The 14656-nt window shown below is 44.9% G+C and overlaps 1 protein-coding gene across 1 annotated transcript in view; it reads left to right on the top strand.

Annotated features, from left to right (window-relative positions):
* Nucleotides 1–13360, top strand: part of usp34 (ubiquitin specific peptidase 34) — a 91286-nt gene extending 77926 nt beyond the window's left edge. The window contains 14 exon segments of the mRNA XM_085787507.1: nt 901–1230; nt 2828–2985; nt 3872–3950; nt 4067–4193; nt 5263–5370; nt 5810–5914; nt 6037–6161; nt 6295–6418; nt 7133–7212; nt 8026–8166; nt 9583–9723; nt 10552–10708; nt 12450–13138; nt 13141–13360. Of these exon segments, the coding sequence (XP_085643633.1) occupies nt 901–1230; nt 2828–2985; nt 3872–3950; nt 4067–4193; nt 5263–5370; nt 5810–5914; nt 6037–6161; nt 6295–6418; nt 7133–7212; nt 8026–8166; nt 9583–9723; nt 10552–10708; nt 12450–13138; nt 13141–13314 (2538 nt within the window). The 3' untranslated portion in view covers nt 13315–13360.
* Nucleotides 13361–14656: the final 1296 nt, after the last annotated feature.

Below are 14656 nucleotides of genomic sequence, written 5' to 3'. Positions count from 1 at the left end.
GAGAGGGAGGAGAGAGTGGAGGTTGAAGAGTGGAGGTGGAAAAGGAGAGAGAAGAGGTGGAAGAGAGGGGAGGAAAAGGAGTAGATGGAGGAGAGAGAGGTACGATGAGGGAGAGGGGAGGAGAAAGCGTAGAGGGGTGGGAGGAGAGGAAAAGGGAGTAGAGGGAGGAGGGAGAGAAGAGAGAGGAGGTGGAAGAGAGGGGAGGAAAAGGAGAGGGGTGGGAGGAGAGGAAAAGGGAGTAGAGGGAGGAGGGAGAGAAGAGAGAGGAGGTGGAAGAGAGGGGAGGAAAAGGAGAGGGGTGGGAGGAGAGGAAAAGGGAGTAGAGGGAGGAGGGAGAGAAGAGAGAGGAGGTGGAAGAGAGGGGAGGAAAAGGAGAGGGAGGAGAAAGAGTAGAGGGGCGGGAGGAGATGAGAGCGAGGAGAGGGAGGAGAGAGAGAAGCGAGGTGGGAGAGGGGAGGAGATGAGAGCGAGGAGAGAAAGGAGAGGGAGGAGAAAGAGAGTAGAGGGGTGGGAGGAGAGGAAAAGGAGGAGGGAGAGAAGAGAGGGGAGGTGGAATAGAGGGAGGAGAGAGAGAAGAGAGAGGGGAGGAAAAGGAGAGGGAGGAGAAAGAGTAGAGGGGTGGGAGGAGAGGAAGGAGGGAGAGAAGAGAGAGAGGTGGAATTGGTAATTGATAATAACTGATTAAAGGTAAATATCCTTTGTATCGATGTAAACTGAATATTTCTGTTTTTTTTTACCAGACGTCGGATCAAATATTCAAGCCTCTGTTTAGAGTAAACATGTTACTGTTGTCATGACGACCGTGCTCCTCCTCTCTCCTCCTCCCTCCTCCTCTCTCCTCCTCTCTCCTCCTCTCTCCTCCCTCCTCCTCTCTCCTCCCTCCTCCTCTCCCCTCCTCAGCCCAAGCTGTCGGAGCCGGCCATCGCCACCAACCACAACAAGCAGGCGCTGCTGTCGTTCTGGTACAACGTGTGCGTGGACTGTCCGGAGAACGTGCGGCTGGTGGTGCAGAACCCGGTGGTGACCAAGAACATCGCCTTCAACTACATCCTGGCCGACCACGACGACCAGGAGGTGGTGCTGTTCAACCGCGGCATGCTGCCCGCCTACTACGGCATCCTGCGCATGTGCTGCGAGCAGTCGCCCGCCTTCACCCGCCAGCTGGCCTCGCACCAGAACATCCAGTGGGCCTTCAAGAACCTCACGCCGCACGCCAGCCAGTACCCCGGGGTGGGTGGTGGCTTTCTCTCTCTCTGACGTTGACATTATCTCTCTATCTTTTCTTTTCTTCCTTTTTTTCTTTTTTTAAACTCTTTATTTATAAATCATTTTCATCTTTTAGTACAAAACAAAAGACAAATACAAAACATTGAACGATTACCCATATTCAAGGTCCGGGGGTGACCAATAAATCCAAAAGACAAAGTATCATATCCAGTACGTGCACACAGTCTCATTCATTCCAAAGTCAAAGTCAAAAGTCAAAATCATTTATTAGTCTCCTGTAGGAGAAATTTCTCTCGGACAGAGAGCAGTGCTGCTTCACAACAAAGACAAAAACAGTACAAGAGAAAAGCAGCATGGAAGTACTAAAAACATACAGTAAAATCATTAAAGTGCAATATGCCTCAGAAAGTACTAGTGGCAGATGTATGGACACGCAAACGTTTATACATATCATCACACAAGCTGCTCATTCATAAATTTAATGGACAGAGGGATGAATGAGCGAGTTTTTGAGGCGATTGTGCCTGCACAGGGGAACTCGGTATCTTCTACCTGAATTTAGGAGCTCATATTCAGGGAGGAGTGCGTGCGTAGGGATTGGCGAGGTAGTCTTGCAATTTCTGCCACCGTTTTTTCACCTGGATCTTTTTGGAGTCTGACTGAGTATGTCATTTGCTCTAGTACATGTAGTTGTTTTACAATATTAACAAAAGAATCTGTAGTAGTGGGGGCATTTTTCTGGAGCCAACATTTTGTGATGGCCTTTTTACTTGCAGCCAGCAAGACCCTAAGTAGGTACCGATCAGCTTTACTCAACCCATCTGGCATATTCCCAAGATAGAGAGTTGTGAATAATATATTGATATTAAAACATAAAACCTTGATGATTTTTGTCACTTCTCTCCAAAAAAAAACTGAATGGAGGGGCAAGACCAAAAAATATGGGCATGATCAGCAAGGACCTCTCCACATTCTCTCCAGCAGGCCAGTTGTGTACCAGGGAGTTATAAAGAAACAAATTAAACTTTTCCAACAGAAGTCTCTCCAAGTCCAGGAGTTGGTAGAGGATGACTGTGTTTTCCAAGCGTTTAACCACATGTCCTCTGATATTACAATGTTTAACTCTTTTTCCCATCGTTGTTTTATGTAGTCTGTTGAATCCTTCCTCAAAGAGGTGATGTTGTAGTATAACTTGCTTATAAGTCCTTTAATATTCCCAGAGTTGTATGCATCTTTTCTTTCTTTTTTGACATTCTCTTTTGATGCTTTGGCAACATAGTTCTCGTAACATTCATGCCAATAAAGCAAATTTGAATAGGCTTTATTTACAGCTCCACTACTTCCTCAACTTTAGCCAGCTCCTTTATTTCCTGTCTTACATTATTGGACCAACTGATTAATCCAGGTGTGCCTGACCATTGTTGTGAGGTCAGACACACCTGGATTCGATACATTTGGATGGAAACCCAGTTATTCTCTCTCTCTCATGTTAACGTTATCAAACACATGATGATGATGTCATTTGATGTTTTCTTTACTTCCTGCATCACTCTCTGTGTTTTAACTGGTTGTGTGTGTTGGTGTGTGTCGCCCCCTTCAGGCCGTGGAGGAGCTCTTCAACCTGATGCAGCTGTTCGTGGCTCAAAGAGCCGACATGAGAGAAGAGGAAGTGGAGGACGTGAAGCAGTTCAAGAAAACCACCATCAGCTGCTACCTGCGCTGCCTGGACGGACGCTCCTGCTGGACCACACTCATCAGGTGAACACACACAGACGCCTTGTGAGCGGCTCTACATGGCGAGCTTTTCACTCACATTTGCCCCTAAAAATATATATATATGTATGAACCAGATTAATAAATAATGTGTTTCTTAAAGGGATAGTTCACTCAAAATTAAAATTTCACTCATTATCTCCTCCCCCTCATGTGGACTAAGGGCTGGGAGAAGTTTCAGAGTCCTCCGTGGCTTCTCTGAGTTACAGGGGGTCTCGGCGTAGCAGTGCATGTCCATATAACGGTTGCAAATGGATACCAACTGTCTACGTAACAAAAAGACACCAAAAAACATCCAAATACCTCCATGCTGCTCGTATGTAATGTCTGTCTTGTATCGAAGCCCCGAAATGCGAAATTGTTCCGAAAAAAATTAAATAAGTCTATATTTCAAGCTTGTTTGTAGCGGAAGCTGGCGCCGGCGTAAGTGCGATTACTGACGCCGGCACAAATCGCGCGAGATTTGGACGAACCGGGAAGAGGAGCTTCCGCTACAAACAAGCTTAAAACATAGACTTATTTAATTTTTTTCGGAACAATTTCTCATGTCGGGGCTTCAATACAAGAGGGACATTACAGACGAGCAGCATGGAGGTATTTGGATGTTTTTTGGTGTGTCTTTTTGTTACGCAGACAGTTGGTATCCATTTGCAACCGTTATATGGACATGCACTGCTACGCTGAGACCCCCTGTAACTCAGAGAAGCCACGGAGGACTCTGAAACTTCTCACAGCCCTTAGTCCACATGAGGGGGAGGAGATAATGAGTGAAATTTGAATTTTGAGTGAACTATCCCTTTAAGGTAATTAACAGATGTTAGCGTAGAGCCGTGTTGTGTTGTTGTAACACCTGTTCCTCTTGTCGTGTCAGTGCCTTCAGGGTTCTGCTGGAGAACGACGAGGACCGGCTGCTGGTGGTCTTCAACAGAGGACTCATCCTCATGACCGAGGTAGGACCACGATCTGACCTTCTCTCTCTCTCTCTGTCTGACGTTCTCTCTGTGTCTGTCTGATGTTCTCTCTGTGTCTGGGATGTTGACGTCCTCCGTCTGCGTTCTCTCCTCAGTCCTTCAACACGCTGCACATGATGTACCACGAGGCCACGGCCTGTCACGTCACTGGAGACCTGGTGGAGCTGCTCTCCATCTTCCTGTCGGTGCTCAAAGCCACGCGGCCCTACCTGCAGCGGAAAGGTCAGAACTCCTGGTCCTGTCCGGTCCGATCCGGTCTGATCCGGTCCAATCTGATCCGATGTTATTATACAAGGAATTTTCTGTGAATGGGAAAGTACCAAGAGATATGACCTTCGGGGTAAACATAAACTGGCACAGCAGCTCACAAGAACAACCCTTAAAGACCCCCTCCCATGAAAATCGTGTTGTTCGTGCTTTTCACATGTTCCTGTGGCATTTTTCTTGTGTTAGAGCACATATCAGCAGAAAAGGAAGTGCAAAATTGCTTTTCTGAGTTTTTCTGCCTTCAAACTGCTGTGAACCAATGGCAGACGCAAACTGGCAGTTTCAGGGAGACTGGAGCTGACGTGTCACAGCTCCAGGGGAGGGCACTAGTGCTACAAGCTCCCACCCCGCTCTGCATCTGGCTCAGAGGTGAAAGGCTTGGCAGCTCGGTGCAGCTGTCAAGGTATAACAGGTATAGCTCACCTGGTAGAGCAGCTTGCACCATGAGCAAGGACTATGTTCCAGTCTGGGATCAAATCCCAGTGTGGAGTTTTACGCTAAACGCGCTGAATCGGTAATTGTACAATGTCCAGCTGTCAGCGAGTGGGGGGTGGGGTGAGAGGAGGTGGCTGGGCGGGAGCAGAGCAGCACAGTCTCCGCCCACCCTCCAGAGGTGAGGTAATGATCTGGTTTTAAAATGACCAAAAAGGGTCGCGGGAGGGGGGCTTTAAATCTATGTGTGTCTCAGTTTGTGGAGTAATTATGTGGAATAGTTTGGCCGAAAACATTAGAAATAGTAAAAGACTAAGTGAGTTTAAAAGAAAGTTTAAACAACAGACGTTTGATGCGTACAGTAGGGAAGATGGGGGTGGTTAAATGAAATGAAATGAAATGAAATGGATTAAATAAATACATAAATAATATAGGACAAATGTAGGATTGTTGAGGGAGTTCACAATGTTTTTTGGTTGTTTGTTTGTCTGTGGTCTGGTGTGAAATAAACACTACAAAAAAAACAAAATCCAGTCTTATCTGTTTCCCGCTCCGTCCTGACCAGATGTTTCTCTCTCTCTCTCTCCTCCAGATGTGAAGCAGGCTCTGATCCAGTGGCAGGAGAGGATCGACTTCGCCCACAAGCTGCTCACCCTGCTCAACTCCTACAGCCCCCCCGAGCTCCGCAGCGCCTGCCTCGGTAACCACGGCACCCGTCACTGTGATGTCACTGTGATGTCACTGTGATGTCACTGTGATGTCACTGTGATGTCAGAGGCAGCTGGAGAATAGAAACACACAATGATGATGATAATGATAATGACACTGTAGTTACTGGAGTTCATGTGATCCAGACCATCAGATTAACAACCTATCTGAGGGCTTTTACTTTGAAAGTCCATGTCAGCCACATCTGGTCTGGTCTAGTCCAGTCTGATCCGGTCCGGTCTGTTCTGGGCCGGTCTGGTCCAGTTCAGTCTGGTCCGGTCTAGTCTGGTCTAGTCCAGTTTTGTCTAGTCTGGTCTAGTCCGGTTTTGTCAAGTCTGGTCTAGTCCAGTCTATTCCGGTCCAGTCCGGTCTGGTCTAACCCGGTCTGATCCGGTCTGATCCGGTCTGATGTGTTGTGTTGTTTCCTGCAGACGTCCTGAAGGAGCTGGTTCTGCTGAGTCCACACGACTTCCTCCACACACTGGTCCCCTTCCTGCAGCACAACCACTGCACCTATCACCATAGCAACATCCCCAGTGAGTCTCCTCCTCCTCCTCCTCTTCCTCCTCTTCATCATCTTCATCATTTTCTTCATCATCTTCATCTTCATCTTCATCATCTATCAGAACATAAACAACCCTCTCTACTGTCTCTGTAGTGTCGTTCGGGCCGTACCTGCCCTGCAGAGAGAACATCAAGCTGATGGGAGCCAAGAACAACATCCGACCTCCCAGACCAGAACTCAACATGTGTCTGCTGCCGTCGATGGTGGAGAGCAGCAAGGTCACACACACACACACACACACACACACACACACACACACACACACACACACACACCAATCTGTCTGTCTCACCTCTAAACCTGAGGAAACAGACACACATATACTAATAGAAATGAATGTTCCTCCTGCAGGGTAAAGACGAGGTGTACGACCGGATGTTGCTCGACTACTTCCTGTCCTATCACCAGTTCATCCACCTGCTGTGTCGCGTCGCCATCAACTGTGAAAAGTTCACGGACACGCTCGTCAAACTGAGTAAGAACTGTTTCTCTGTGTGTGTGTGTGTGTGTGTGTGATAGGTTAGCATTAGCAGTCATCACTTTAAAACTCACATCACATTTTATTTCACATATTTTATTTTTCCATAAATATTTTACAGGACATTGTTGTTTATATTTATCTATGTTGAGAATTTATTTTAAAGGATAATCTGGACCTTATTTCTAGCATCATTCATTCTATATATAGATATACACGGCTCTCAGCTGGAGCTAATTTCATCAGAACGACTTGTAAGGGTTAGGGCTTATTTTATGCTAGAAATAAGGTCCAGATCGTAAAAAATGGTAATTATCATTTAAAGGAAGATAGTATTTGAAAAAACTTATATTTTAGCTTACGTATATCAACTTATTTATTAACATTAATATTGAATATTGAATATTAAAAACTAAAAATGGACTTCACTACCCAGGATGCTCTAGGAGCGGAATGTGAACGTGACGTGATTATGTCAGTTTGTTGTCGTTATAGGCAACATCAACATCCCTTTTCTTTCATTCACTAAAACGTCTGAATTGAACATCTTGGTCATTTTTAGTTTGAATTTTAAATTGAATCAGAAACTTTATTATTGACCCTCAGGAGGAGACGAGGTCGAGATGGTTGATGAAGATATAAATAAATGAATATATTGTTGCAGATTGGTTGTGGTTGTGATGAGATGACGAGTGTTAAACTGCTCCTCAGGTGTGTTGATCGCCTACGAGGGACTTCCTCTGCACCTCGCCCTCTTCCCCAAACTGTGGACGGAGCTCTGCCAGTCTCAGGTAAACGCTCTGCTCTGGTTTCTCTGGTTTCACCGGTCGTTCCCGGTTTAAAGGGATAGTAGCATTTATTTTAAAGTGGGGTTGTATGATCTACAAATAGCCCCCAAGTACTTTAAAGGGATAGTATCATTTTTTTAAAGTGGGGTTGTATGATCTACAAATAGCCCCTAAGTACTTTAATTGCAGTAGAAGACTCTCTGCACTCCTCCCGTTAGCAACGCCAGCCCATAATAGCCCTGCCCAGAGATTTACACCATACATTGTTGTGAATGGACCCAAAGAAACGGCCTATTTTCGTGGCCTAAAAGAGGTTTTACCTGAAAAAAAATACACAGTTCCATTGTTCGCTATAATATAATTTTTTCCAGCCCTTCAAAGTGCAGGAAAAACACAGTTTTTATTCGGACCCAACCAACTCACGTATCCCTCCGCCCAGGGTTAGCGCCCACCGATCAGCAGTTGGTTAGGTCCAAATAAAAACTGTGTTTTTCCTGCACTTTGAAGGGCTGGAAAAAATTATATTATAGTGAACAATGGAACAGTGTATTTTTTTTCAGGTAAAATCTCTTTTAGGCCGTGAAAATAGGCCGTTTCTTTGGGTCTGTTCACAACACTGTATGTTGTAAATCTCTGGGCAGGGCTATTATGGGCTGGCGTTGCTAACGGGAGGAGTGCAGAGAGTCTTCTACTGCAATTAAAGTACTTAGGGGCTATTTGTAGATCATACAACCCCACTTTAAAAAAATGATACTATCCCTTTAAAGGTCCCAGTAAAGTGACTGGTGTGTGGGTTTGTGTGTTTGTGTGTGTCAGTCTGTCCTGGCGAAGACGTGTGTGAAGCTGCTGTGTGAGGATCCGGCCTTCAGCGAGTACATCAAGTGCATCCTGATGGACGAGAGGATGTTCCTCAACAACAACGTGGCCTACTCCTTCCTCACCTGCTTCCTGCACAAGGTGCGTCCTCCCAGAGTTAACACAATAAAAGTGTCGTTTTCAAAATAAAGCGAGAATATAAAGTTAGTGTAGCCTCTTAAAGCTTCTGTGCTTTTATTTTGAAGGGTTGACTCATGAGAAGATCTAAAAAACACCCATCTCAGTGTAGTTTTCCATCTCCTCTCTCTCTCAGCTTCTCTCTGGAGCTCTAGTAGCAACAGGTCGGTGTCAGCCAATCAGAAGAGAGGAGGAGACTCTGAGCCTCTCTTCTGATTGGCTGACTATTTTCTAAAGTGATCCAATTAAAAATAGAGCAGATTTCAGAATAAAACACTCAGAGAAACCAAATCCTGCAAGTTGTTGGATGGATGGTGGGTCCAGGTGGTGGTGAGGGGGCGGGGCTTAGTTGTGACATCACAAAGTGACAGGAAGTCCTGACGGCTGGTTTTAAGGCTCAGTTTCTGAATACAGGCTGTGTGCATTTCTCTGTGGACTGAGGCTTTGATACTTTCACAGTATTAATATAGAACCTAGAGCTGCTTTATAATCACACTACACATGGACATCTACCTTTATACTGTATGGAGCTTTAACACAAACATCTACCTTTATACTGTATGGAGCTTTAACACAAACATCTACCTTTATACTGTATGGAGCTTTAACACAAACATCTACCTTTATACTGTATGGAGCTTTAACACAAACATCTACCTTTATACTGTATGGAGCTTTAACACAAACATCTACCTTTATACTGTATGGAGCTTTAATACAAACATCTACCTTTATACCATATGGAGCTTTAATACAAACATCTACCTTTATACCATATGGAGCTTTAACACAAACATCTACCTTTATACTGTATGGAGCTTTAACACAAACATCTACCTTTATACTGTATGGAGCTTTAATACAAACATCTACCTTTATACTGTATGGAGCTTTAACACAAACATCTACCTTTATACTGTATGGAGCTTTAACACAAACATCTACCTTTATACTGTATGGAGCTTTAACACAAACATCTACCTTTATACTGTATGGAGCTTTAATACAAACATCTACCTTTATACCATATGGAGCTTTAACACAAACATCTACCTTTATACTGTATGGAGCTTTAACACAAACATCTACCTTTATACTGTATGGAGCTTTAACACAAACATCTACCTTTATACTGCATGGAGCTTTAACACAAACATCTACCTTTATACTGTATGGAGCTTTAATACAAACATCTACCTTTATACTGTATGGAGCTTTAAACATCTACCTTTATACTGTATGGAGCTTTAATACAAACATCTACCTTTATACTGTATGGAGCTTTAACACAAACATCTACCTTTATACTGTATGGAGCTTTAATACAAACATCTACCTTTGTGTGTGTGTGTGTGTGTGTGTGTGTGTGTGTGTGTGTAGGTCCAGGTGTTGTCTGGTCCCAGCTGTTCCAACCTGATCAGTGTGTTGGTGACGAACCTCCTGAGTGAACAGAGCAGCCTTCAGCCTGAACTGGCTGCTCATCGTCTGGAGCTCAGCAAGACCAGCGGCCTGCTCAACGCTGTACGTATTAACACACACCAGGGATGCAAACAGCGCGCCGAAAAGCGCAACTCGCTTTTTTCATGACCAATTAGGTGACTTGTGTGAATCGTTCAGATCCGAAGAGTTTTTGTTTTTGAGGGGAGGGGGGGTCTCAGCGTCTCAGCTGGGGTCAGTAAAATGTTTTTCTAACAGGCTGACAGTGACAATCACGTGAAACTGAGACGAACTCATTCATGGTTGCCTCTGATTATGCTGATAACAGCCGATCTCCAATATAGACGCTCGTTACCGAAAGCGGTGCATAGCCGCGTGCATTCAGTGCGACGCCGACGCCGTTTTTTCCCCCCGGTGCATGACATGCACAGTTCCCTACGTACGTTGCAGGTGTTTCCCACGTATCTCTGCCCCGTTTCAGAGGTGAAGGAAGCCTCCGCGATGTAGAATGTGTTCAATTCAAAAAGTGAAACTAACATATGTCCATTATTCAGTTTATTTTAATAGTAATAATTATATGACTAACATTCAGTGAAGACCTAAAATTCAGTATCTCCAAAACTGAAATATTGCAAAGGATTTTTTTTTTTTAAAGCATTTTTAATATAGAAATGTTGGCCTTCTGAAAACTATGTCCATCTATATGCACTCAATACTTGGTTGGGGTTGAACTACTGGAAATGGACTTTTCCGTGATATTGTAATGTACTTATTACCCACCAGACAATTCCTCTCTTTTTTGGTCCTGACCCATTTGCATCCCTGACACACACACAAACACACACACACACACACTCTCCTCCTCTCATCCCCCTCTCCTCTCTCTAACTCTCTCACCCCCCCCTCCATCAGGACCTCCGGGCTCTGGTCTTGCTCCTGTCCGTCCAGCCGCCTCAGGTCGTCGACCCCGCCCTTGGCCCCGCCCTTCAGGAGCTGCTGAGTCGTTGTCGCGTGTGTGTTCAGCAGCGCAGCGCTCTGGAGCAGGAGGCCAAGGAGCACAAGGCCAAAGGTAACACACTCACACACACACTCTTCCTCTTCATCATTTCATATTTAAATTCATAATCCAGCCTAAGTATAACCCATTCTCACAGACCCCTAAATTGACACATATTAGACCGTGGACCCCCCATTGGACAAAATTTTGAAGACCAGAACACCAGAAATACACAAATATTTGTTCTGAGACTGAAGAACGTTACTTTTTAGTCAGTGAACGTTCAAATTAGGGCCAGTGGCGTGAATTTTTGGAAAGATTATAGAGAAAATTCTGGGGAAAAGTGGTACAACTTCTCCCAAAAAAGTAAAAAAGAAAAAAAAAAAAGTGAAAATTTTGACGAAAAAAAATTCTAGAAAAAGAAAGTTGTAAAAAGTCTGAAAATTTTGTAGAAAAAACTGTTTGAAAAAAAATTCTAGAAAAAAGTGGTAAAAATTCTAGAAAAAATGGCCAAAAAAATTTTAGGAAAAAAAGTTTCTAAAAAAATCTAGAAAAAGTGGTTTAAAAAAGTCTGAACATTTTCTAGAAAAAATGTTTTTAAAAATTCTAGAAAAAAAGTTAGTGAGGAGGAATGGAGCGTTACACTGATGCTGCATTCACCTGCAGTCGGGCAGACGGCCGTCGCTAACAAACCAGATGTCATTTTAGTCACAGAAGTCCAGAGAAAGCCGGTAAAACGACGGACGGACCACTTGTTTACATAGAGGCTTGTTTAAGCCGTTACGTGCAGCGGCTGTCGTCCGTCTGCCGTCTGCCCAATTTCAGGTGAATGCAGCATGAAAAATACGACTTTTGTCGTTAGATGGGAGGAATTCCTACACAATATTCCTTTAAAAATTATATGTTTTTATTAATCTGTTGATTATTTAAACGATTCATTGATTAGTTGTCAGTCAATCAATCAGTGTTTCTCAAACCACCAGACATCGTCCTCAAATGTCTTGTTTTGTCCACAAACCAAAGAGAGACTCAGTTTATCGTCATAAAGGAACAAAGAAACCAGAAATATTCACATTGAAGAAGCTGGAATCAGAGAATCTGGACTAAAACTGATTATTAGATTATCAAAATAGTTGAGGATTAATTTAAAGCAGAACTATGCAAGTCGGCCGGAAATAGCTCGCTCCTTCGTTGGTTTCTCTTTTTTTTCCCTCTCCGGAGCTCCCCCCACAGTTCTGGGAGGCACATGGCACTGCTTGTGTTTACTGCTGAAGGTAGAGAGCGGTGTTTGCTAAGCCCTGCTAACACCGAGCTAATGCTAACACAGAGCTAATGCTAACACGGAGCTAACGCTAACACGGAGCTATGCTAACACGGAGCTAACGCTAACACGGTGCTAATGCTAACACGGAGCTAACGCTAAAACGGAGCTAATGCTAACACGGCGCTAATGCTAACGCTAACACGGAGCTAACGCTAACACGGCCACACACAGACACAAAGACACAGACATACACACACAGGAATAAAGGTTCCAAAACGTAAAGGCGTGAGTGTGTGTGTGTCATGATGTATTACATTATCTTGTAAAAGATCCATGGTGTGTGTGTGTGTCCGTGTTAGCATTAGCTCCGTGTTAGCCACAAGCCGAACTTCATCAGTAGGCTACAAACATTTCGTGCATTGGCCTAGACCCCATTCACTTCATAACAGGTCACTCAACCATCAGTGTCTCTGAGCCACAATAATCACAGCCCAAATCCTGCATAGTTCTGCTTTAACAATCGATTATTGTTGTGTGTGTTTGTCTCAGTGGAGGACGAGGGAGCGACCCCGGTGAAGCGGCGCCGTGTCAGCAGCGACGACGCCGACTCAGCGGCTCCGCTCTGCGTGGCCTCCACCTCCTCCTCCTCTTCTTCCTCCTCCTCCTCTTCCTCCTCTTCCTCCACCACGGCCGCCGCCACAGCCACAGCCGCCGCCGCCGCCTCCTCCTCCTCCTCCTCCCTGCTCCTCCCCCCGTGCAGCAGCAGCAGCGGCGGCGGCGTCGACGCCCCCATGAAGCCCGACCAGCAGGAGGCGCTGACGCCGACCAGCACGTCGGACACGGAGACGCGGGACTCGTCCTCGCTGATCGACCCGGGCACGGAGCAGGACCCGCCCTCGCCCTCGCCCGACGCCGCCGTCGCCCCTAACAACGCCAACAACGCCTCCTCCTCCGCCTCCCCGAAGGAGGAGAAGATGGAGGCGTCTTCGTCCTCCTCCTCCTCCTCCTCCTCCTTCTCCTCCTCCTCCTCGCTGCTGCAGGAAGCGGGGGAGGAGCCTGAGCCGCCGCAACCGCAGCAACAGCAACCGCGACAACACATGGGTGAGGAAGAGGAGGAGGAGGAGCAGGAGGAGAGGAGGAGGAGGAGAGGCGGCGGCGAGGAGGAGGAGGAGGCGAAGGAGGAGGAGGAGAAGGAGGCCCCGCCCCTCTCAGAGGACGGTCTGGTGGTGGTGGGGGGGGGGGGGAGGGGCCGGACGGCTGCGTAGGAGGCCACGCCCCCCCCTCCTCCTCCTCCAATCAGGCGCTCCCGAGCTCTGGCTCCGCCCCCGACATGCTGGACACGCTGTACAGGACGGTGGAGGCCACCATCGCCATAGTTACCAAACTGTCCGCTAAAGGCCCGCCCTCGTCATGACATCATCAACTCAGAGCCGCCGCCGCCGCCGCCATGAGATCTTAAAGAAAAAGAAAAACTTTTTTTTTCTTTTCTTCTTTATTTTATTTTGTGTTTTTTTTTTTTTGTTTTTTTTAAACTTTATTATTTTTCTGCTCAGAGGAAAAAAACAAAAAAAAAAACAGTTTCCTGTTTCAGTTTCTTCTTCTTCTTCTTCTGCTGTTCGTGCTGCTGTTCGTTGCCTTCTGCTGATGTTCGGCTCCGGCCTCAGTGGCGCTCGCCGTGTCGTCGTCTCGCTCTATTAAACTGACTCCTCCTCCCTCCTCCCCCCTCCCTCCCCTCTCCTCCCTTTCCTCCCCCCTTCCTGTTTGACACATAAAGAAGAAAACACAGAAAAAGTCGTACAAGCTATAGCACATTTTTTCAAAGGGCAAAAAGAGTTTTTTGTTTTGTTTTTTTGTTTTGTCGTTTTCCTGTGTGCGTGTGTGTGTTTTATACTGATTTGACTTTTTGTTCTGGAAGTGATTTTATTTGAGGTTTTTTGCTGTAACGGGGAAAGGTTTACACGACTTTTGTCTCCTCTTATGTAATTTAATTTTATTGCATTTTTACTGTGTATGAAAATGGTCGTCCTCTGTGCCAGTTTTGTACTTTATGAACGAGGCAAAGAGAAAGTTGCCTTTGACTTTTCTGTGGTTTAATTATCCAGAAACGAAGTTTACCTGTAAATTAAGAACCACAAGAAACTTGATTCTGTAAAGAATCCTCTCTAGTCATTGCCTGAAGGTGTATATGAAAACTATATAAATATATATATAAATATCTTTATATATATATGAATATATAAAAAGCGGTGCTTTATTTGACTGTGGTTGAAATAAAGCCCCCATGTTGGACCAGCTGGAGCTTTTATTTTCTTTACTGAAGTACATTCCATAATCTATTGTTTATTTTGGCTTCTTCTGCTGTGTTCTGATTCTCTCCTGATTTTATTTTAATAGAGAATAAATTAATAAAAACAGTTTTAATATGAAGAATTATCAAGTGAAACAAATGTGGAGCTGTGAGGTTTGTTTGTTCATTCTTCTCTCTCGTCTTTCATCATTTCACGTCAGGATGGGAACTTGAACGCACCATATACAAAACAGCAAGGAAACGGTTTGTAAGTTCAGGTTTTTATTTATAATGACGCAAGCAGCAGGTTTTGTTTTCTATAGCGACACTGTCTAATTAAAATAGTGAAAACACACAGACTAACAGGACAAACTCATTACAGATTTCAAATCACAAAGGAAGCACAAATTAAATTCACATGTATTTTGTTAGGCGACTGTTTTGATAAAATGTATCAGGAAAAAATATA

The sequence above is a fragment of the Trachurus japonicus genome, chromosome 1 (assembly GCF_045865225.1).
Source record: "Trachurus japonicus isolate A0001 chromosome 1, Traja_1.0".
Lineage (NCBI taxonomy): Eukaryota > Metazoa > Chordata > Actinopteri > Carangiformes > Carangidae > Trachurus > Trachurus japonicus.
This window is presented reverse-complemented; position numbering and strand designations above follow the sequence as displayed.